Source organism: Polyergus mexicanus, unplaced genomic scaffold, assembly GCF_030449975.1.
Source record: "Polyergus mexicanus isolate NDT 795.1 unplaced genomic scaffold, iyPolMexi1.0 SCAF_3, whole genome shotgun sequence".
In the NCBI taxonomy this organism is placed as follows: domain Eukaryota; kingdom Metazoa; phylum Arthropoda; class Insecta; order Hymenoptera; family Formicidae; genus Polyergus; species Polyergus mexicanus.
In genome coordinates this window covers 4132977-4154064 of record NW_027223323.1, presented here as the reverse complement: position 1 = coordinate 4154064, position 21088 = coordinate 4132977, and the positions used below count along the sequence as shown (strand labels likewise).

The following is a 21088-nucleotide window of genomic DNA, read 5'->3' as shown; positions in this document are numbered from 1 at the left end:
CGGCCGACAATCGACCAAGTAGTTCGAGTCTATGCTGCGTCAGACTGTATCTGAGGACGATACAGTGGATCGAGTCGGCAAGCTAGAGTTCGCGTCATCCGACAACGGACCTCCGAACATCAAAGGCGCCGCGTAATACGGCAGTAAAGGATACTGGGTTGTCGGAAAGTACGTCGGTGGAAAAAGTCCCTGCCGTTGGGCGATCTTCAGTCGCGATGTCAGCTGCTTCTTCCATTTCGTGCGGCGATTCTGGAACCACGTCTTGATCTGCACCTCGGTAAGATTCAAACACTTGGACAACTCCATGCGCTTGCTCACGCTGAGATATTTATCGATCTGCGAAGATAAAAATATTCGGCGTCATATAAAGGAAATTTACGAGAAAGATAATAAAATGTTGTCGCATATAAGAGAAAGGGAAAAAAAAAGACTCATAAAGCGTGAAGTATACCTTAAATTCTGTTTCAAGTCTTTCCAATTGTTTCGCACTGTAAGCTTGACGCGGTTTTCGATCGATACCCGGTTTCCTCGACCTTCTACCGCTCGGTTTTGGTGCTAAAAAAATCATTAATTTTGATATCGCTATCGTTAATTGTATCATATGATCAGTAATATTGTAATCACATAGTCATTGCTAATTACATGGGAGTCCCTTAAAATGGCATGACATTTTATGACATTCTGGTGATTTATTGTCGCGATAATCAAAATTTAATATTCTAATCGCGCTTCTTAATTGCTCGGCTAACTTCGCCAGTCCGGACTCAATTACCACCTTCCTACGATTTCGAGGCATCACTCACCGAAAGTCCTATGTAGAATTACTGAACGTGTCTAAAACGTGTGGGACTGTTTGCGGAATGTGTGACATTCTATTGTCAACATCATCGAGACGAAGTGGCAACGAGCTACGCAAACAGTTTATGACGGAGAACGTTTGGATGCGATTATCATCGTAGTGCAAAGAAGTAATACACATTTCCTTTGACACGCAGATATGAGACATTATAACGTAATTAGTCGCACTAAAACAATACGACGATTGTTAATCATGTCGGCAAATATCCGCGTGTAGTTTGCGCTAGAATACAAATATAGAGAACAGCAAGAATAACATTTCAGAATAACAATAACAGCTACTTTGGTACTGAAATAATGTATCGAATTAAACAAATCTATGATTTTCTATTTATTCTTCTTTTTATCCAATGCTCTTCAAACGATAAAAATTTTATAAGAATATTATAAAGAGGAAATCTTATGGTGTGTAAAACAATTATATAGAAAGAAAGAGAGAATAAGAAAAAGAGGGAACAAAAAACAGAGAAAAAGGAAAAGAAAAATACTCAATTTTGTAAAAAAAAAATATATATATATATATATATTTAAATAATTATTTTTATTATTCGTATTATACACAAAATAATATTTCAGACACACAAAATTGAATACTTTTTCTCATTTTTTATCGGCAATACTTTTATAATTTTTATGTATACAGAAATATATATATATATATAAAATGTATATAATTTAGTAACATTATATTGCAAATACGAGAGTTTACTAAAAAGCAATGTGAAATTTAAAAAAAATTATTAATAAGCAAAATTATAAAATACTAACAGAGAGAGCGTTATTCTCTTTTTTCTCTCGTGATATTGTTTGTTCGCGGAACTCTGAAAATAGCATTGGCTTGTCTGTCGAGGAACTCAAGATCGCGATGTTTCCACATAGAAATAGAAATTTTTTTTGCTCTTTCCTCGTGTTTAATCACCAGTTAGCCGGGCGGCCCTTACATGACGAGTCAACAAATAGATGTCGCGTATTTGTACAAGACCTTTGCGTTTTTACTGAACCCTTCTAGCGTGCCTATGACTACGTAGAACGGCGCAGTTTTATCAGCTAAAATATTATATCGACGTGAAAATTGTGGATTTATCTCGGATAAAATAAGCTTACCGTATTCAATGTATACAAAAAACTTTTTTGTAGCACACATTTTTTATATCTACTTGAAATATGCCAATACATTTTATTTGTAACAATATGTTAACTATTGTGCAAATTCGTAATCTTCGCAGTAGATCTTAAAGATTTCAAATCTTTCAATAGCTGTTTTTTTCTATTCAATATAAAACTCGATGTATGCTTTACAAATAATATTCGAAGAGCGCGTAGTTTTTTTAGCTACACGATGTAAAATACATGTTTATCTAACATTTTATTAGAAAATAACATGGTTATTACGATAAAATTAGTGAAATTTATTTAACAAATGTCTCACAAGAGCCGCTTTATATTGTGTAAATTATATATCAATATAAGATAGATATTTTTGATTATAAAATTAATAGGCACAATTGCACGAATAAAAAATGATTGCATTTCTTAGAAAGAAAGAGACTGTTGGTGACCGGAAAGGAGAATGCGCACGGTGACGAAGAAGAAGAACCGGCGGGACCAAGATTTACGAGTGTACAGAGACATTTAACACCTTCGCGAAAGATAGTTAGACCAACGGTGCTGATAAATGGGCTCCTAACAGTATGGCAGATAGTAGCCAGAAAGGGAGAAACAACGATGGCGGATTTCAATCTTATCTCACAATCGTAAAATATCTAGGATTTCAGCTGAAGATTGACTCGTAATTTTATGACATTATGGTAACTCGTTTGCAAGTTTTACACATCAAATCTGCAATCCTACATCTGTGGAACTATATTTACTTGTAGTACTATAGAGAGGGTATCGAAATATATTCGAAGAAATTATATTTATTTGTATGGAATTTTCAAAACAATGATAGAGTATGAAAATTTCGCGTCAAAATGGAATCCAAGAAGACTGAAATATTACACGAGTCAAGTAACAGTTGATTTTTATGTGGCTAAGTATTTAATATTTTGCCGAAATGTGTCAAAAAACGTAGGGATACAACAACTGGGCCACTGATGTGTATCTCGCGTGTTGAAAAGCTGTTACCGTAGGCGCCTCGTATAATATCCAATATTCGTTGAAGCCGAGAAAGAGGGTGCTCGCCTTACACCTCTCTCGGTATTGTTCGCGAAAATGGAATTACAGCGGTAAGTTATTACGAGTGGATAATAATTAGAATCCTTTGTCGTCGCGATTCTCCTCGAGAGCATTCGTGCCTCTCACGAACACAAGAAAAAATATATCTAGCACCATAACAATTTTCTTTGCGCGTATAAAATATTTGTGAAATACCTTTGTAGAGAGACAAAGCTGGACAATACCTGAATGTTTTCAACATCGGATAAATCAAAGATAACTTTGGTGCAATATTATTTTTTAGTGAATTAAATTACTATATCTTTCTTTCTTTCTTTTTCTCTGTTTCTAGAGATGAAACTTTATCCGATAAAAATTGCGATCTCTGATATGATTTAGAAATAAACTATAAATTTATTCTAAGATTTTAAACTTACCTTGTAGGCCAAACAGTTGTCCAGGTTTTGTTTGAGCAAACCAACCACTGTACAATAATGAGGCTGATGCAAGTGACGTTGCGGAATATACCGAAGAGTCGGTTAAAGCGCCTTCAGGATACGAGAATCCCGTGTGAGTGTATAAACCTCCTTCTAGATCTATTAAATCATATAAAATCTATTCTTAAAAGAACATTTTAAAACAATATATTTAAAACAGTATAATTCTTTAAATAATTCCGTAAAAAAATAAATTTTAAATTTGGAGAAATTATATTATATTTTATCGTATTATTTTCATTCAACTTTGGATAAAATTTTAAATATAACATTAGGTAGATACTGTATAAAAATATTACTATAACATTATTATTATTATAAATATTATAATATTTAATTTTTATGTTATTAAATATTTAATAATTGCCCAAAAACAGGGGGATACAACAACTGGATTACTGATGTGTCTCGCATGTATTAAAAATTGATATAACTAATATAATATATATTTTTCTTTTTTTATTTTTTTGTGTGTACACATATAAAAATTTTACTCAACAATAGAATACTTAGAATATTTATGACGTACCAGGACGTGTGGCTGGTATCGCTGTTGGCCTAACAAAATGTCCCTCAATTCTATCGTCCATTTCTTCCTGATCCTCTTCCTTATCACCAGAACTATCTATTCTCAAAGTTTGATCTTTCTTTTCATTTCTTCCAAGGATGTTGTCAATCGTGAAAGCACTAGACGCGGCAATCGGGGATAAATTTCTTCTTTCGATTTGCTGTTTTTGAAACTCCCTGTAATCTTCGCAACTGGAATCTGATACATACTCGATAGATTCCCGATTAACATTCGGCGATCCGTCGCCTTGCTCATTACCATTTGAATATGCTTCATTCTCATTCGAAAGCGAGCGCGTCCGACGAAGATCATAAACGTCATTGTTCATTTTCTCGCGGTTTTGACAGAGTTCCATTCTGTGATAAATCATCGATCTCGGCAAATTCAACAATTTCGATCAAGTTCGATGAGCTTGATGTTACTCTTTAATATGTTCCAGTAATTCTAATCCAAATTTGCCCACTTCACATTTGATATCCGGTTATTGAAACAATGCTTTTCTCATGTGTCTTTTTTTTAAATATTCCACAATTATTTTCATGAATTATTCATTGACACAGGTTTGAGACTCGATTGCTTTGCACGTGTCATATTTATCTTTATTCGATGTCGCACGGTAAAATCAGCAGAAACAATTTTATATTTTTTAATCAGTAAAATATATATTTATTTTGTATTTTTGATAACAAAAAATATCTATTTGCGTTCTATCTAATATCTATTATTAATTAACCGCTGACAATTTAGCACGCGTTATCCTTCTGATCAATCACACCTGATCACTAATCTCCCTCCGAACCGTCCGAAAGCAAGTACTTCCAAAAGTATGACAAGTGGCACGTGTCTGTGGTCCAGAGAAGGACCTCCCAGCATCCCCTCCAGTTTCCTACAGGAAGGTCATCCCGTGAGGCTGGAAGAATATCTCGCACATCGGGATCTCCCCACTTACTATATTAGGAGTAGGGATCAGCAGAATCTCGGCAGCTTATGGTTGATTTTCTATTTTAGAATCTTTATTATAGCTGTCAAATTTCATCGTAATATTTATAATAGTATGTCTATCTTTTCATCGGCGGTTAAATACATGATTCACAAAATTTCGCAATAGAATTTAGCATATAATGTTATCGCTGTCGCATGATGTACATAAATATATCAAGCATTAAATACAAATGCAAGCATATAAAAATATATGTAAAATATTTAAAATTTCACATTTTAACTTATATTATCGCATCTAATATTGATGATCGTTATTAAGGCTATCGGTAACGTTTATTGATTTTATTAGAATATTTTTTTATATAATTATGTACTTTATTTATACAACTTCATGTAAACTTTATCATTTATTATGACATAATTTATTATACATATTATATTGCTATTTTTATCGAGATATCGCTATTTTATCGAGATTATCCATCAATACCATCAATACAGTACAACTTTGCAAATTCATAGGTATGTTTCTTATATTCCCATTTTATCGAGACATTCACGTATTTTATGGTTCTTTTTAAAAAAATGCTCGAGTTCGACGATTTGGCTTGCGCACTAGCAAGTTTCTCCAGCGAGAAAGGGCTCAAAGGGGTTCAAAGGGTGAATCTCGGATTGGTCCTAAACGCGCATGCTGCTCGCGCAGTGGCCGCCTTCTTTGACCCCTCTATCTCGAAGCTTTATACCAGTAAAACGATGGTCGTTCTGTTCTCTCTTTCCCGTTCACGCTTTAACAATGGATAAACGCTTCTGCCACGCGAAGAACATCATGAAAAAGTACCGCAAAACACTTCTTCACGCGTTTAGCGAACTACGCGCAGTGGTTCTCACCATACTATAGAAAATACGCGCTATTATAATATATCTAGACATCAGATTATATCTCGTTGACATAATGTTGCAATCCATATCAGTGGCAATACGTTAATGGTTACAATTTACGTTTGCGCGAAAATTCAAATCGATTTAACACAATATTTATTCGCAAGATTTACAATTTAATATGTAAAAAAAGAGAAATTTTTTCGATAAGAGAGAGATATTCGATATTTTTGAGAAATGTAATAAACGTCATTTTGCAATGATTGGAGACTTTCACCTTCCCGCGTCGATGATAGCTCTTATCGAATCATATCGTGTTATTTCTGTTTACGATCACGGTATGGCGGCCATTTTCGCGAATGCTGCGTCCATTAGTCTCCGGGCTACCCGTGCCAATCTCAATGTTCATCCTCGCACACCGTAAATCCACTCGCTTCTGCGGCTAAAAGAACCAATGGCGATTGTGAGCCCTTTCTATTACTCGGTTCCTCGTCATCGATCCTCACCCCGATCCACGTCTGAGTTATTTCGTCTTTGTAGAAGAATATATATCAAATACATCCCTTTTTGTATACATTAGACACTTCAGCATGCATTGTCGTATTCTGGAAATGCAGTCATTATTAACCTTTTCGCATAGATTTGGGTAACATAACTGTTATATTGAAGAAAATAATTTTAGAAATTTTACACACATAAACAAACGTAAAATACATAATAATATAATAATTTAACAATTTGTAATAGTTGAAAATGTGCCATTATCTAAAAGCATTATATATTTTTATTCTACATGAAAAAAAAATTAAGCTATAATAATTAAAAAATAGAAACAATATGTACTTAAAAATTACGCAAATATTCTATATAAATTTAGATAAAAATTTATACGTAGTATATGTCTGTGTGTAGACAAAACATGCATAATCTTTTTAAATTTTTTAAATATTGTCAAAGCGAGACGTTCTAACTCTCGGCGTGGCTCGCGAGCTTGTTATTTTTACACATTTAGACGCAAATTTACGCTTGCTCGTCTCGTGTCGTACATGCATTTTTGCGTGCTGATTATACGCGGGGTTGAACATTTTACACGTACTTGCGACCGTGACAAATATTGAATCTTAAATACAGTGAAATGCGCTTAAGGCGCGTTGTTAGGTGCGAAGAGAGGAAGTAACGATATGGTCAACGCGCACATTAATTTACGACCGAGGACCTTACTTCCTGGAAGCTAGCGTGAACGCTTAAACATTACTTCTACATTTTCTGCAATAGCTATTTGTCTCTTTCTGAAAATGATCTAAATCGCAAATTTGAATTTTCAAGAAAAAAAATTGCAAGAACTGAAAATTGCTTTTAATTAATATGTGATTTTTGATTGGCTGCTCTCGATTTGTTTGATACATTAGCGTAGAAATAACACGCGATTATATTTGCAATTTATTCGCGATTCAGCATTCGTAATGTTTTCATGGTAGCTACGTATTCGTAAATGTTTCGAATAAACGATCCATTTGCTCGCTGCGAAGTTTACTCTCACGTTTTGATGCACGCTGCGCCGGATAATTGAAACGATCAATCAAGCACCTGAGAAAAGGAGGGTGAATTCACGCGTGCACAAACCGCGCCACAGGTCGCGTTCACGCAAAAAGGGGAAGTGCGCGATCACACCTCGACTGCGGGCGGTTAAAACCGCATCTTCGTCTGCGTCATACTGAAAATAATATTTCACAGGGACGTTTGTAAAGTGTGCGTATCAGGAATATCAAACTTGAAGCATGAAAAGAATTTTAAACACATTTTTAAGATCAAATTTATCTATCTGCCTTCTTTCTTGCTCTTTTTCCCACGAATATTATTAATTATAAGATTTATAAAATTTTTGAATGATTTTTTTTTTTTTTTTTTAAATATATTTTAGTTTTTCTATAATACACACTTCTTATTTCAGTAAATTATTATATAAAAATTAAACAATTTTTATATGTACTTTTATCTGATTTTGCAACCACGATATCATTAATAATCGCGTGAAAAACGTTTATTTCAGTCGGTAGGACGAGACGCGAAGATTCTTTCGAAACTGCGCGATTAATTTTCAGTAAGCTCGGCGTATAACCGGCCGCTTTTGATGCGTGTACAGATATAGCCACTCCCGTGAGATATTAGACAGGTGAGCGCGTTCCCAAGGGAACAAAGGTCCCATTACCCTGTCTTACCACCTCGATCCAGGCGGACGTTCCGCCAGACCCTTCGCTCTTGAAACATTCATAAGAGCGTTGTAAGTGGTTTTTAATAAACGTATTTAATCATGAGTGTCGGATTACGCGTAAATCGGTGGGCGCTATCACTAATCGGGGGGATTAGTCATGAATCTAAACAGATGTTGGAACAACCCCCGCTTTTAGCAGGTATGCGGGTGTTTTTTTCTTTTGATTTTGATACTGGTAAATTAGATCCTTTTTATGTATCTTTATATTTTTGATTAATCAATTTATTAAATGCCATTCCTTAATTATTAATTATTGAATATTAAAAAAATCTGGAAAATTATTATAATTAGACTTATACATGCGCACGATATTTTTTTTTCATATGTTTGAAACTGTAAATAAAACTAATAGCAAGTCTAAGCAACGTTACGGTTAAAGCAATTATTCCTAGCAGACGAGAGAATTATTACACGAACGTGTCGTCTTCTCGTCAGTCACAGTTGTCTTCGTGTTTCAACAGCAGCTCTCGTGGCATAGCAAAAATGCTACTGAAAATTTTGTCAGAATGCCGTGAAAAACGTTTGTTACAAATTTACACGATTATATATTTTTTCGTAATGTATTTTTTTTTAATTGCCATATCGGCGCAGGAATGCTTCGACGACGGCAACGAATTCTGTATCAATCAAGATGATATACTTTCCGTGGATCTTTTACCTGGATCGTTTCTATTTAGTGATCAATATCAAAATAATGTTTCCAAGACAGTGGCAAATGAAACTGTGGACGGATCTTTCGATAGAGCATTAAACCAAATGGGCTATCATAGGTAAGAATTAAATAATTTGAACAAAAAATTCGACAAACTGAAAAGTGTTCAATTAAATATTTTTTAATTAATTGATATATATATATATATATAAAATTAGGACGAGAATGAATGAGTATCTTTGTCATGGTTATATGGCGGAAGAAATCTTGAAGGAAGTGAGCACTCCTAGAGTGAAACGACGTCCCCAATCCCTGCCACCTGACAACTTACATAATTTTTTAGACAATGTTACGATTCACGATAAACTTTTGGCGGATGAAGGAAGCTCGAAGTATAAAAATTGGCTTCAAAAGTAAGCATACTAAGAAATTTTTAAATTCTTTATAATCTCAATCACATATTTATGATTTATCATTAATCATATTTATAGTTTTGAACAGTTTCACATAACAGACGGTAAACTTACTAAATATATTTCAGACTTAAAAAATATTATATCTTATTACAAGCTTGTCATGAAGTTATGATTTATTTTTCTTTAATAAATTTTAAACTTTCTAATTTCTAATATAAAAAAATTAAACTTTTATTATACTCTCTAATTAAAAATTTATATACATATATATAATATTGTATATTAAAATTTAATTTAAAATATTTTAAAAGCATATTAACTATATAATGCATTATTAATGCATCTTGGCTATGAAAAACTATATTCATTTACATTAATTTTTTGTCATATTCTACAAAATACTAGTACGTAATGTAAAAAAAAAAAAATATCTAAGTTTGACTTATTTATAACAGAACGACAACGCTAGACGATGTATATCGACACTATGCACCGCACAAAAAAATAAAAAAGAAACAGGATGTCCGGGAAGATGACATTGATGAGTTCGATGGTGAGGTGACGGGGTACGCGATGCAAGCTCCTCTGCCATCTGGAAAAATGGGTTTCTACAGACCATCTCATGAAGGTAGATTTCAGAAGTTATTTCACAAATGTTACGCGATGTACGAAGGATTCGATATTTATATATTCCATAAATAGGTGACAGGTCGTCGTCGTCGTCGCAACATTCTTTCCATTATGGACCCTCATTCGGTCACCATCATAGCGACTTTGGACACCATAGCGACCATTTCTTCCCATCTATCCACGAGGAATATTATTACGGACCGCATGAGCAGCACGAGGAAGATGATCATAAGTCCTATTCGAAGGGAAAGGAGCTTTCGATCAAGGATTTCTTCGAAATCGCGCTCACCGCGCTTGCATTCTTAGCATTCGGCCTGTTTATCATTCAACTGTGTATGAATGCTGCGGTACTAAAACTATCTTGTTTAAAAATATTTGTTAATTATTTTAAAAGTATGTTTTTGTTCCAATGAAAATATTTGATACAGAAGAGATTTATACATAATTTTTTGATGATACATTTTGACGGAAAAAAAAAATGTTTTTTATATTATAGAACAATAATGGCATGATGACGATGATGACTAGGCAACGTTTCAAGAGAAACGCACTTCCTCTTCCCTTATCTTCCGTTAATGACGAAGACTTGAATGATCTGTCTTATCGCATTCTAAGATCCATCGAAGCAGTTATGATCGCCGAAGAAGATTCTGGTAATTGTCTGCGTAGGATATTGTGCGAAGAGAATCAATATTCCAAGGAAACCAACGATGGACGTAGAATTTGGGTTCCCGTTTGGAGGTAATAAAGGCAATTATCAAAAGTGATTCCTAGAAACAAAATTAGATGGAAATTTATCGTCGAATCTCGTAAATTGATCAAGGCGGTATCAATGGTCGGCGAAGTGTTTGAAGTTGTTTCTTGAAATCGGTAATGTTGAGATTCTTCTTTCCAGCTTGGGCATGAGCTGGTTATCGGGCAGAGTGCTACACAGAACTCCATGGTCGGCAATGTTGGATTCTGTGAAAGCATCCATCCTGGGCTTGGGCGGAATTGACTGTGCCTCTTTCTACTCAGGATGTGATCTCGAGAAAGAAAGGATTAAAAGACGTCGCAAGAGAAGGAAATAAAACTGAAGACACTTTGCAAAACTTTACAAGACTAAAAGTAAAATAAATTAAACAAAAGCACGTTATGAAGGATCTTGCACTCTATATTTATAAAGAATTGTAATAACGAATCTATAAGAGCAATCTATGTATGTCTTTCTTACAATAATATATATTCATATATATATACTATAATTATATAATATAGTATTTTATCATTGTTTATCATCGACGTCTTCTTGAACAATAGATGAATCACTGGAATTATGTGGAATGGGTCGAAGTGTTGCATACATGGATCCACTAGGACATACATGGAAAACGTTTCTATCACCTCTATCTTTCAATGGATGACAATTTGTCAAAATTGGCATTCTATGTTCGTCGTATAGTGTGCGAAACTCCGCGATCTTGAAAAATAAAATCGATTTTATTACAAGATGAACTTTTAGCAGCAATGATATGACGATCTTGTTTTATTTAATCATTGCTTGTCAATTCTGGCGCAATTTACTTGCTCGATGGATATTCCTAATGGTTCTCTGCTTATTAGCCAAAGTATGCTATTTTTGATATTTGTCATTGTTATAGAGCCCCAGTACACGAAGTAATCATGTTGAAAGCATCGTATAATATTTGTTATGGGAAAAGGTACTAAACGGACGGAAGAGTGAGCCATGTGGACAAAAGGTAACGCTTTCACGATATCATCCAAAAGTGGATTAGGAGATACCTGAAGCTGTATATACAATATTATTCCTTTGCCTTCCAAAAAATATATACGTATCATTTTTTAAATATTTGAACGGACATGTTTGTGTTCCAATTCTAAAGTAGCACATTTCAGAATATATTAAGGACAAAAGAAATACAAAAAGATACGCAAAGAAAATAGGTTAATGTACAGACATTATATATAATTGAATAATAATTTTCACAAATAAAAATCTTTTCTTAATACCTGAAATAAATATACTAGAATAGTAATTCCACCATTTTGACGAAGAGCTGCTACTTGAGTCTCGTAATCACTTTTATAATGTACCGCGTGCAATTCCATTGGCATACTGCATTGATAAGTGCATTTAAATAAAGAAAATAAACGAGTAATCTATGAAATAACAGTAAAAGTAAAACCTTCCACCGTCGACATAATGTTCGCTACCATTCATATCGGTTTTACCCCAATGAAAATGGAGCTGCGAAAAGATATAATTACCGACGAAAGGGCCATCGCACAAATACGGCTCTTCTGCATGCCACGTTGCGCTAAGAATTACTATCAGAAATAAAATATAATTAATTATTTTTTTAGAAATAATTTTATGAATATCCGACTTTTAACCTAACCAGTGTAGCCGGTGTTCGTGAGTTTCATTTTCTTCGGTATGACATTGTAATTGAGCCATTGTACAGGATTCAATTTCACGACTTTCATATAACTGATATTCAAATTAATTGGTGATTCCAATTTGCCATCAGTTTTAGCTAATTGTTGTATGAATCTAACCGTTTCGTTACTATGCTCATCAGTATCTAAAAAATCGCAGAAAAAGATATTTAATAATAAAAATATTTTAGTCGTATAAAAGAAATGCCATTTCAATTTATATATATCACACCTGTTGAAGAACTCATGCCGATATATTATATTGCCGTATATGTTATTAATTGATAACTCTTTATGCAGTCTAGCCTTAAATTGATCGCACGCGCGACTTTGCTCATACTTCAATTCAAATGTCATCAATATCAAACATCATTAATAATGAATCACTTTTTGTATATTCTTAAAGCGAAATAAGAGTATATTTTTATACAGAAAAAATAAAAACAACGCAATGTTTTGTAGTCAAAAATAATGTGTACCAAAAATAAGATTTCGTTTTTGCACACACATTAAAGGGAAGAAGATACTTAACATCAGATAAAATATCTCGTGCTCTTAAAAATGGACTTTGCGCGGACAATCGGTAAATCTGACGAGCGTCAAACCTGGAAGAAAACTCGTCAGCCACTTGTAACGACCAAGGATAACCTCCTCTCCGAAGATACAGTATTCTCAGAAGATCGTCGTTTTGTAAATTGGCGAAAGTGGCTCGCCGATCGAAAGAAGCAGAATCGACGCATCGAAGCTATTACCGGTCGCTCGCAAGCCGATCAGCTGCAAAGTTCCTCGGAGAGATTTCGCGCATTCGTCGAGATGAAAAATTTGATGGAGCACGCGGCCATACCCGTAATCGGCGATAAATATCGCGGTGGACCGGAATTTTGGCGAACGCCCGAATTCCTGCCAGATCACGCTTGCCACTTGCCTAAAATAGCTTTAACTCCAACTAGGAAAGATTTGAATCTTCCTCCGGACTTAATGCACGTTGAATTGCCGGACTTGATAGCGAAGGAACGGGATCTTATCGCGTTGAAAACCAAGGAGGAATCCTGGAAACGTAGCGAGTATCTAAAGACGCGTAAAGTCGAACTGGCTGAGGAAATCGCATTACTGTTGCCGAAGGAACCGGAAACGGCACAATTGGTTGTTCAAGGACGCGCCTTTCGAAGGAAGAAACCGCTGCTACGAATTCCGCCGATAACCATCACGGAACCCGATGATGAGGAAGAGTCATGCGAAGATCAGGCGATAATCCTGAAGATCCAAGATCGAGAATTTATTTGGCGAAGATGTCTCTTCGAGCCGATGGACACCGATCCCATCACGTGGTCTCTAATTTTCACGAGTGAGGTTGATGAGCTCGTTGAAAAGGAAATCGTCCTCGAGAACAAAGGAATCCGTGTTATCGTATATCATTGGCGAGATTGGCCAACTTTTCGATCGAGCAACGTATCCGTCGAGAGACGCGGAAGTCCATTCTTCTTCAACAAGACGAAAGGTCTCGTACTTCCAGGACAGATCGTGAAGATCAAGATATGGTATCGATCTAGAACTCGAGCAGTCTTCACTGAATCCTGGCGATTTATCACAGAACCGAGATTGAGTCCCTCGACGTTTGTATTTCGCTTCTGGGGCTGTGCAATCGATAATCGGAGCTCAGAAATAACCGATCGTCGAGCGATCGACGAACATTTGGATCATCGTATTCGCGACTCGACGATACGCTCGATTGTTGAGGAAATCATGACCAGCGTAGAGACTAGCAAATCACCGGAGCCATCATATAAGCCGTTACTCTCGCAAGGCGACCTATTCACCTCTCTAAATCCCTATTATTACTATCATCCGAGTATTGTGATGCAATTGCAAAAAATGTATTGCGACGTTACCGATGAAAATTTATCACCCTGGAACTTATCGCTGGACACTCTGCGAGATATCCTTTTACAAATAGAGGATGCAAATTACAAACGCGACATGTTCACCCGGTTCAATGACCTTTGCAAACATAGTCTCAGACCCAGTTTGACTGAATTTGACTTTGCTCGTAAAAATAAATATGACACTGTGTATAGTATTTTATGTGCTTTCGCAAATTGTTTTGAAGATGAAAGCGAACTCGTGAAGAAAAACAGTTTGATACGAAAAGATTCTGCAACAAAAATGGATCAAAAAGAATCAACGCTTTTATTGCAAAGATCCAATAAAAGCTTCCAAGAAGTATATAGAGAAAACTCAATCGTTCAAACACAGACATTAATGCAGGAAGGAAAGGAAAAGAATTACTACTTATTAAATCTACAGCTTTACAGAGAAGTCTTTTTCATTCGTATATATAAAGCTCTGGAAGAAACAATAGAACGAGTTTGCGCCAGTATCGATTCTTTTAATAGGCTTAATAAGTTGACGAAGCGTAAAATATAATATAGATGACTATATTAATTTTCACAGCGATACAGATAATATAAATTAATAAATTTTATAAGCATGAAACGTATTAAATGTTCAATGTTATTTATAATGATTTAATAGATCACTGTATTTTACATAAGCTATATAAAAATTTAAAGGTTTTTCAACCAATTTGTTATATAAAGTTATAAATATATTATAAAATGTTATATATAAAGATATATAAAAACTATAAAAACTTGAAATAATTTATTAAATTTAAGGCAAGATCTAAATTTTTATTAAGAGATAGCCAGAAATATTTGACGTCCTCGTAAAAGTTGAACATCCCTCCAATTCGATTTTATAAATTTACCTTTCTTATCCCGCAGCTTCCGAAATTCATTAAGCTGTAAAGTTTATTGATACATTTTTATATATGTATGTCTATTGTTATAAAAAAAAAAATACTTTTAGTATATTCTACAAATATTGAATATTAGTTTAAAATTAATGAGATAACTATAATTATTTTACAAAACTTAGATAAATATTTATGGCCTTATATTTTGCATAACTTGCTTGGCATGATTGTATAGGAATAATGATTGGAAATACGATCCACGTAGCGCATTCCAAATTAGCACCTGTATTGTAGGATCCCGGGTAAGTATAATAATTTGGACAATCTGTTGCTACCCTCATCCAATATAAAGAATCTAAAAATTACGAAAGTCATCAGTTTTAAAATAACACGTTAATAATACCATACACGATAAAGCTTTCTATTCTTTAAATATTAACTTGATGGAATTTTTATTTCTGATCCAGCATTCTGAACGTATTGTAAATTTTCGGAGATTTTATCAAACCTGACGTTGTTCCATTGACAAGATCCCGGTTGGACCTGAAAGACGAATTCATTAATAATGTATGAAACATAAAAGATACAGTTATGTATTAATAATTATACCAAAAATAAATAGGCCAACACGCAAAGACCATCTCGATGTCTTAAACATTCTTCAAAAGTGAGATATTTTCGGTTCCAATGCACTATGTGACTTTCCATGGAAAACCTACATTTATTTAAATGTAAGATCTTCATTAACAATAATTCATCAATTTTTACATGCGATTATTAATTACGCTTGATACTACATTCTTACCAAGTACCATTGATCGTGTGCTCAGCGCCCCTACAATCGTTCTCGCCCCAGTGAAAGTGTGCGTTATGAAACTCGTATTCATCATTTACGAGAGGACCACCAAACACCGTCGATGGGATCCTATCACCATCCAAAAAAATCTTCACTGATAAGAAAGGGATTTGATATTCAATTGCGTTTCACAAGCAAATTACAATAACATTATACAAACGTAAAATAAATTGAGTAACCTGTCGAACCGTCATTAAATAAGGTTGCATTCCCATCTTTTAACCAGTGGCCATTTAATATTAACGGTGGAAATTTCTTAGGTCGTACAATTTCGTCAATTAAATCAATCGGTGCTTGACCACGTACATCTTGAAAACAGATATTAATATAAAACGTATTATTTAAAAAATATGAAGTACAGTACGCATAACCCTGACCTCTTGTCATCATTATTTTCTATATTTCTTCACTTACCTATAGTTGCTGTATAACTCGTCATTTTTGTATTAATTAAGAATCATTTAGCGCAATATATGACTACAAATTTTTTTTATATAGAATATAGTTGCGTTTTAAAATTATGTCATTGTGTTACATTTCATAATTTAACATCTTTGAAATTAGCTAATTTATACAATTATCTGCGATGATGATTGGTTATCTTGACGTTGCATTACTTCATATCAATAAAAGTCTGTCATGGTTGAGCGATGCATTTGACAATCGCAATTTAAATATTAAATGTGTGTGTGATTTTAATTTAATTGATATAATTTAATTTAAAATAAATTTTAAATTAAATTTTAATTTTAATTTTAAATTAATTTTAAATTAAATTAAATTTTAAATTTAAAAAAACGCAGAACTTGATTAATATGTGTAAGTAATTATATACACACGCAGAAAATAAATGGCGCAGGTTTATAGTGTTTTAGTCAGTTACAGAATCTCGAAATCTTAGCTAAAAGAAAAATATTTTATATATATATATAACGATTGCATTTTATTTTTGTACCTGTATCTTTATTTGTATTTTATAGTCAAATAAACATATATAAAAATAAAAGAATCTTTTTATATATATATGATGTAAAATACGTGCTTTGGCGATATGTTTTTAATAAATTAAACTATTGCATGGATATCATACATTTGTAGCAAAGAAAATCCTTCTTCCACGAAGAAGATGTTGTGATCTATAATTTCTTACTATACGTTCCCGTTTATAATTATAAAGATTCCTAAACGCTTCTACCTGTTAATAAATAAATTGTAACATATTTTAATAGCGCATTTATAAAATATATAGCTACAGTAAATATAATTTTTAAAGTTTAATATGCTTTGTATACTTGATAGGAAGATATTCTTATCGGATTCGGCATAATTATCCACGTAACACACTCATTATACGGAGGATAAGTGAGAGAACCTGAATAAGTGTAATATCCAGACGATGTGCATGCGTGCATCATCCAACGTAAGCAATCTGTAACATATAATTGGATAGTTAATTAAAAAGTGTTAGCATTACAATCGCTCAAACTTTCATTCGCGAAAAGTAAAAAATACATTTTATCAAAAGTATATGGGAAAAAAAAAAAATGCAAATTTGCCAAAATTTTGACTGGTGACTGAAAATATATACAACGAAACGTGAGAACATAAAATCTGCTTTCTATTACGCGATTCAGTCTACAAGTGATCATATTGATATATTGATTAAAGATCGTCTCACATTGTAGAATTACCAGGCGTAATATTCGCGGTATTATCCGTTTGTTTTATTTCCGCGAGTTTATCAGTGATTGGAGCAAGTGCAGAATTGTCCGGAAATCCAGAGCAGCCAACGACCTACAAACACATCCATCTTTTTTATAATAATATATAATTTATATTTTATATTTTATAAATGCAGCACGGTAATCCATTGAAGAAGCTATTATCGAGCTATCTCAATAATTTACTTAAAAAATATTGATATATTTACTTGATATTATTTATCTTTGCTTATTATTATACCTGCATGAGATAAGAGAGTATTGCAATCCCATCAGGTTTATTGTAGCATTTTTCTATCAATCCGTAACGTGTATTCCAATGCATAACTTGCGCTTCCATCGAATACCTTATTATACACATATCATTTAAAAATTGTATATTAACCAATATTACTTGAACAGAAATAAATTTATATAGGGTTCATATAAATATTATAAATTTATTTAAATTATTTAGAATATAATAAAACATAAATATGAATTTAAATAAAAAAATGTAATTTTTTTGTGATATATTCTCTCTCTCTCTCTCTCTCTCTCTCTCTCTAACCAAATGTTATCGATAGAATGTTCCGCGCCTCGACAATTAGACGGACCCCAGCGAAACTGAATATTCATGAACTGAAATTCATCGTTTTTTAAAGGGCCGCCGCGTATTATCGGCATTTTTCTATTCGCCAGCTCGAGATTAACTAAAAATTATTAAATTAAATATATTAAATTAGATTAAATATACAATAATCCTTAATTTTGTGCTAAATAAGTAACTTGTTTGGCCAGTGTTAGTAAGTATCGCTGTGCCAATATTCGAGCGATAATTGGTCAAAAGCAATGGTGGAAATTTTTTGGTCCATACGCGACTGATATCGATCGGAGATTGTCGCCATTTTGGTAAACCCGAAGATGATGTTGTGCACAATTTTTCTTGTAGAACGCATTTAAAATAAGGGGTTTTCAAAATAAAAGATTATATATATATATATATATATATATATATATATATATATATATGTATATATATGTATATATATATTTATATTTATATACAATATTTTTAAATAAATATATAGAAAAAGTATCTATAACAAATTTTTTCAGCGAGATTGAGTTGAAGATTTATTTACTAATCGTATACCTTTGGATTTAGATGTCATGTTTATATCACGACTATAATATCAAACTTTCAAATGGAAAATAATGTGAAATTAAGTATCCATTATTTTCAATTGTGAGACATGTTATTTTAAATATAGATATTACAATTATCTGACATCTGACATGATGACATTTTTATGAACAGGTTGTAAATGGTTGCCAACTTGTGGTACGATAAGAAGTTGCTAACGCATTAGTACATGCATTGTTTTAACTTACTTTATTTTTTTCATTGAAAAAAAAAAAATATATATATATATATAGAATTATCTTCACATCATTTTTGTGGATTGAAGTGCGCTTTATCGATTCTCATAAATTGTCATTTGATGTTTTATATCATATTATATATTTTTATGAGTGGCTTTTTAATAAAAATTATTACGTATCATGAAGTGCTGAGCAAAATCTCAAATAAATCGCTCGTCTATGCATGCATAAAAATTTATTACACCGGAAATTTCACGTACAAAGACAAATCTGAAATTTTATAACCCAAATGTATCTTCCCAAAAGTTACATCATTACAAAAATGATGGACTTTTCGTTAATAGAATGTATGATTGTGTGTAGCGGCGCTCTTCTCATAAGTAAGCAAAAAGATACGCGTATGCGTACACAACTAAATCATTAGATTATATATTTATATATTTATATATTTTTACATATATGGCTTGCAATGTATGCGTTATATAATATAATTTCGTTCATTCTAGTATTATTATTGAGTGATATTTGGAACTGGACACAATTTTTCTTATACATAAAGAATGATCTCCAGCTACCTACTTTCTCATTTGGATACGCTCATCAGAATGGTCCCCATACTTGGAAGAATCTATACCCCGGAAGCAACGGTAGCAATCAATCGCCTATCAATATTATCACCAGGCTCACTGTAGTAGTGCAACCATCTGAACCACTTCGATGGATTAATTATAATAGCGTACCAAAATCGATGACTATCATGAACGACGGTCATACTGGTAAATTTAATTAAACTTTCTATAATTAAGTAAATAAATTAAAATAAATTGATAAATTCTTGATATTTTTATAGAGATATCTGTATTATGCGTTTTGCACTAATATATGGTATGTACACAGTGATATTCCGAGGATCCTGGAGCAATACTACGCGGCCACAGCTTCAAGGGGGACCTTTGACCGATACGTATGATTTCTCTCATGTTCGCTTTCATTGGGGTCCGTCTAACGAAGAGGGCAGTGAACATACTTTAAACTATGTTCGTTTTCCTATGGAACTACAAATCGTTCATAGAAAACGTGGAATTAAGTCGCTATTGGAAGCAATCAGCCTCGGAATGAAAGACGGAGTAGCGATTGTTTCATTCTTCCTTCAAGTATGATTTTTTGTTAGGGAATATATAAAATGAATATATCTCATCACAAATGTCTTCTGTTGAAAAATTAAATCAATCCATTCTCTCTCTCGCTCTTCTTCCCCCCCCCCCTCTCTCTCTCTCTCTCTTTTAAATATTTAATAAAATATATTACATTAAATATAAATATATTATGTTAAATTGAATTTATTGTAATTACGCCTGATTGTAACATATCACAGATAAATTATGCGGATAATCCTTATCTGGATCATATTGTGAGAAATTTGAGGTGCATTACCTGTCCGGGATCTAAAGTCGGCATACCTCCTTTCCCATTGGAATGGCTTTCTTTACCTTTTGACAGAGATTACTATACATACACTGGGTCTCTCAGCTATCCTCCTTGCAGTGAAATAGTTACATGGATCATTCAGCAAGAACCAATTGCCATATCTGCATCACAGGTAAAGTAATCTGTTTAATAATAAGATATTTGTCGTCGACTTTATGTTGTCATTACTATGTATAATCTTTTGTTATAGGTGGAACAATTTCGAAAACTATGTTCAATGGATGGACAGTTACTTCTGAATTGTCGACCAGTTCAATCACTAAACGATCGTGAGGTTTACTTTTACGAAGAAAGTTAATCGTAATTTTTTAACCCATATTTATTTTATCAAAATATTCACGTGGTCAAGCACATACGAAAATCTCATTTCTTTACTTGCGCATTAATTTCAATAAATATGTATGCAATTAACAGGAAATTCGATACGTTGATAATATTCTATCTACACAGAGATGCGTAGGATGCGTAAAATTATCAAAATAAGCTCGTTACATACAATGTGCGAGTTGCTTATCTTGTGAGTAATGTAAATATAATATTCAAACGTTAAAAATTTTTATAAAATACAAATATAAATTGGTATATATTTTGTG

General features: G+C 33.2%; 7 protein-coding genes across 7 annotated transcripts; 3 read left to right on the top strand and 4 right to left on the bottom strand.

The window, feature by feature from the left end:
* Positions 1-4450, bottom strand: LOC138931916 (homeobox protein engrailed-1a). The gene is made up of 4 exons (XM_070293184.1): positions 4042-4450; positions 3453-3611; positions 452-555; positions 1-336 (listed from the first exon to the last, which is right to left on the bottom strand). Exons 1-4 carry the CDS (start codon positions 4448-4450, stop codon positions 40-42), a joined length of 969 nt encoding a protein of 322 aa, XP_070149285.1. The 3' UTR covers positions 1-39.
* A 4249-nt stretch (positions 4451-8699) lies between these two features.
* Positions 8700-10943, top strand: LOC138932097 (uncharacterized). Its single transcript, XM_070293666.1, has 6 exons — positions 8700-8943; positions 9044-9238; positions 9697-9869; positions 9944-10218; positions 10368-10612; positions 10767-10943. Exons 1-6 carry the CDS (start codon positions 8732-8734, stop codon positions 10939-10941), a joined length of 1275 nt encoding a protein of 424 aa, XP_070149767.1. The 5' UTR covers positions 8700-8731; the 3' UTR covers positions 10942-10943.
* A 192-nt stretch (positions 10944-11135) lies between these two features.
* On the bottom strand, positions 11136-12558 carry LOC138944899 (carbonic anhydrase 1). Its single transcript, XM_070315966.1, has 6 exons — positions 12543-12558; positions 12271-12456; positions 12058-12199; positions 11882-11987; positions 11435-11659; positions 11136-11330 (listed from the first exon to the last, which is right to left on the bottom strand). Exons 1-6 carry the CDS (start codon positions 12556-12558, stop codon positions 11136-11138), a joined length of 870 nt encoding a protein of 289 aa, XP_070172067.1.
* A 313-nt stretch (positions 12559-12871) lies between these two features.
* Positions 12872-14734, top strand: LOC138944908 (MYCBP-associated protein). Its single transcript, XM_070315978.1, has 2 exons — positions 12872-14132; positions 14361-14734. Exons 1-2 carry the CDS (start codon positions 12872-12874, stop codon positions 14732-14734), a joined length of 1635 nt encoding a protein of 544 aa, XP_070172079.1.
* Positions 14735-15229: 495 nt separating this feature from the next.
* Positions 15230-16312, bottom strand: LOC138944898 (carbonic anhydrase 2-like). The gene is made up of 5 exons (XM_070315964.1): positions 16101-16312; positions 15871-16015; positions 15675-15780; positions 15506-15608; positions 15230-15420 (listed from the first exon to the last, which is right to left on the bottom strand). The coding sequence occupies exons 1-5, from the start codon at positions 16309-16311 to the stop codon at positions 15230-15232; spliced, it is 756 nt and encodes a 251-aa protein (XP_070172065.1). The 5' UTR covers position 16312.
* Positions 16313-17551: 1239 nt separating this feature from the next.
* Positions 17552-18796, bottom strand: LOC138944897 (carbonic anhydrase 2-like). The gene is made up of 6 exons (XM_070315963.1): positions 18778-18796; positions 18411-18566; positions 18193-18334; positions 17884-17989; positions 17613-17715; positions 17552-17556 (listed from the first exon to the last, which is right to left on the bottom strand). The coding sequence occupies exons 1-6, from the start codon at positions 18794-18796 to the stop codon at positions 17552-17554; spliced, it is 531 nt and encodes a 176-aa protein (XP_070172064.1).
* A 533-nt stretch (positions 18797-19329) lies between these two features.
* On the top strand, positions 19330-20793 carry LOC138931832 (carbonic anhydrase 1). The gene is made up of 5 exons (XM_070292998.1): positions 19330-19387; positions 19514-19783; positions 19905-20161; positions 20383-20607; positions 20686-20793. The coding sequence occupies exons 1-5, from the start codon at positions 19330-19332 to the stop codon at positions 20791-20793; spliced, it is 918 nt and encodes a 305-aa protein (XP_070149099.1).
* Positions 20794-21088: the final 295 nt, after the last annotated feature.

Bases quoted from the DNA above. Each gene is read 5' to 3' on its own strand.
- LOC138931916 (XM_070293184.1), bottom strand. From the start codon at position 4,450: ATGATTTATCACAGAATGGAACTCTGTCAAAACCGCGAGAAAATGAAC. The intron at 3,612-4,041 runs GTACGTCATAAA...ATGATTTAATAG, and splicing joins GATACCAGCCACACGTCCTG to ATCTAGAAGGAGGTTTATAC. The intron at 337-451 runs GTATACTTCACG...TTATCTTCGCAG, and splicing joins GACTTGAAACAGAATTTAAG to ATCGATAAATATCTCAGCGT.
- LOC138932097 (XM_070293666.1), top strand. From the start codon at position 8,732: ATGTATTTTTTTTTAATTGCCATATCGGCGCAGGAATGCTTCGACGAC. The intron at 8,944-9,043 runs GTAAGAATTAAA...ATATAAAATTAG, and splicing joins AACCAAATGGGCTATCATAG to GACGAGAATGAATGAGTATC. The intron at 10,613-10,766 runs GTAATAAAGGCA...TCTTCTTTCCAG, and splicing joins ATTTGGGTTCCCGTTTGGAG to CTTGGGCATGAGCTGGTTAT.
- LOC138944899 (XM_070315966.1), bottom strand. The intron at 12,200-12,270 runs GTTAGGTTAAAA...TATTTCTGATAG, and splicing joins CACGAACACCGGCTACACTG to TAATTCTTAGCGCAACGTGG. The intron at 11,660-11,881 runs GTATTAAGAAAA...TTGTATATACAG, and splicing joins TTCTAGTATATTTATTTCAG to CTTCAGGTATCTCCTAATCC.
- LOC138944908 (XM_070315978.1), top strand. From the start codon at position 12,872: ATGGACTTTGCGCGGACAATCGGTAAATCTGACGAGCGTCAAACCTGG. The intron at 14,133-14,360 runs TAAATCCCTATT...ACTTTGCTCGTA, and splicing joins AGGCGACCTATTCACCTCTC to AAAATAAATATGACACTGTG.
- LOC138944898 (XM_070315964.1), bottom strand. From the start codon at position 16,311: ATGATGACAAGAGGTCAGGGTTATGCGTACTGTACTTCATATTTTTTA. The intron at 16,016-16,100 runs GTTACTCAATTT...CTTTCTTATCAG, and splicing joins ATTTAATGACGGTTCGACAG to TGAAGATTTTTTTGGATGGT. The intron at 15,781-15,870 runs GTAAGAATGTAG...AAATAAATGTAG, and splicing joins CACACGATCAATGGTACTTG to GTTTTCCATGGAAAGTCACA.
- LOC138944897 (XM_070315963.1), bottom strand. The intron at 18,335-18,410 runs GTTACTTATTTA...AATAATTTTTAG, and splicing joins TACTAACACTGGCCAAACAA to TTAATCTCGAGCTGGCGAAT. The intron at 17,716-17,883 runs GTATAATAATAA...ATGTGTTTGTAG, and splicing joins TACTCTCTTATCTCATGCAG to GTCGTTGGCTGCTCTGGATT.
- LOC138931832 (XM_070292998.1), top strand. From the start codon at position 19,330: ATGATGGACTTTTCGTTAATAGAATGTATGATTGTGTGTAGCGGCGCT. The intron at 19,388-19,513 runs GTAAGCAAAAAG...CGTTCATTCTAG, and splicing joins TAGCGGCGCTCTTCTCATAA to TATTATTATTGAGTGATATT. The intron at 20,162-20,382 runs GTATGATTTTTT...AACATATCACAG, and splicing joins TTGTTTCATTCTTCCTTCAA to ATAAATTATGCGGATAATCC.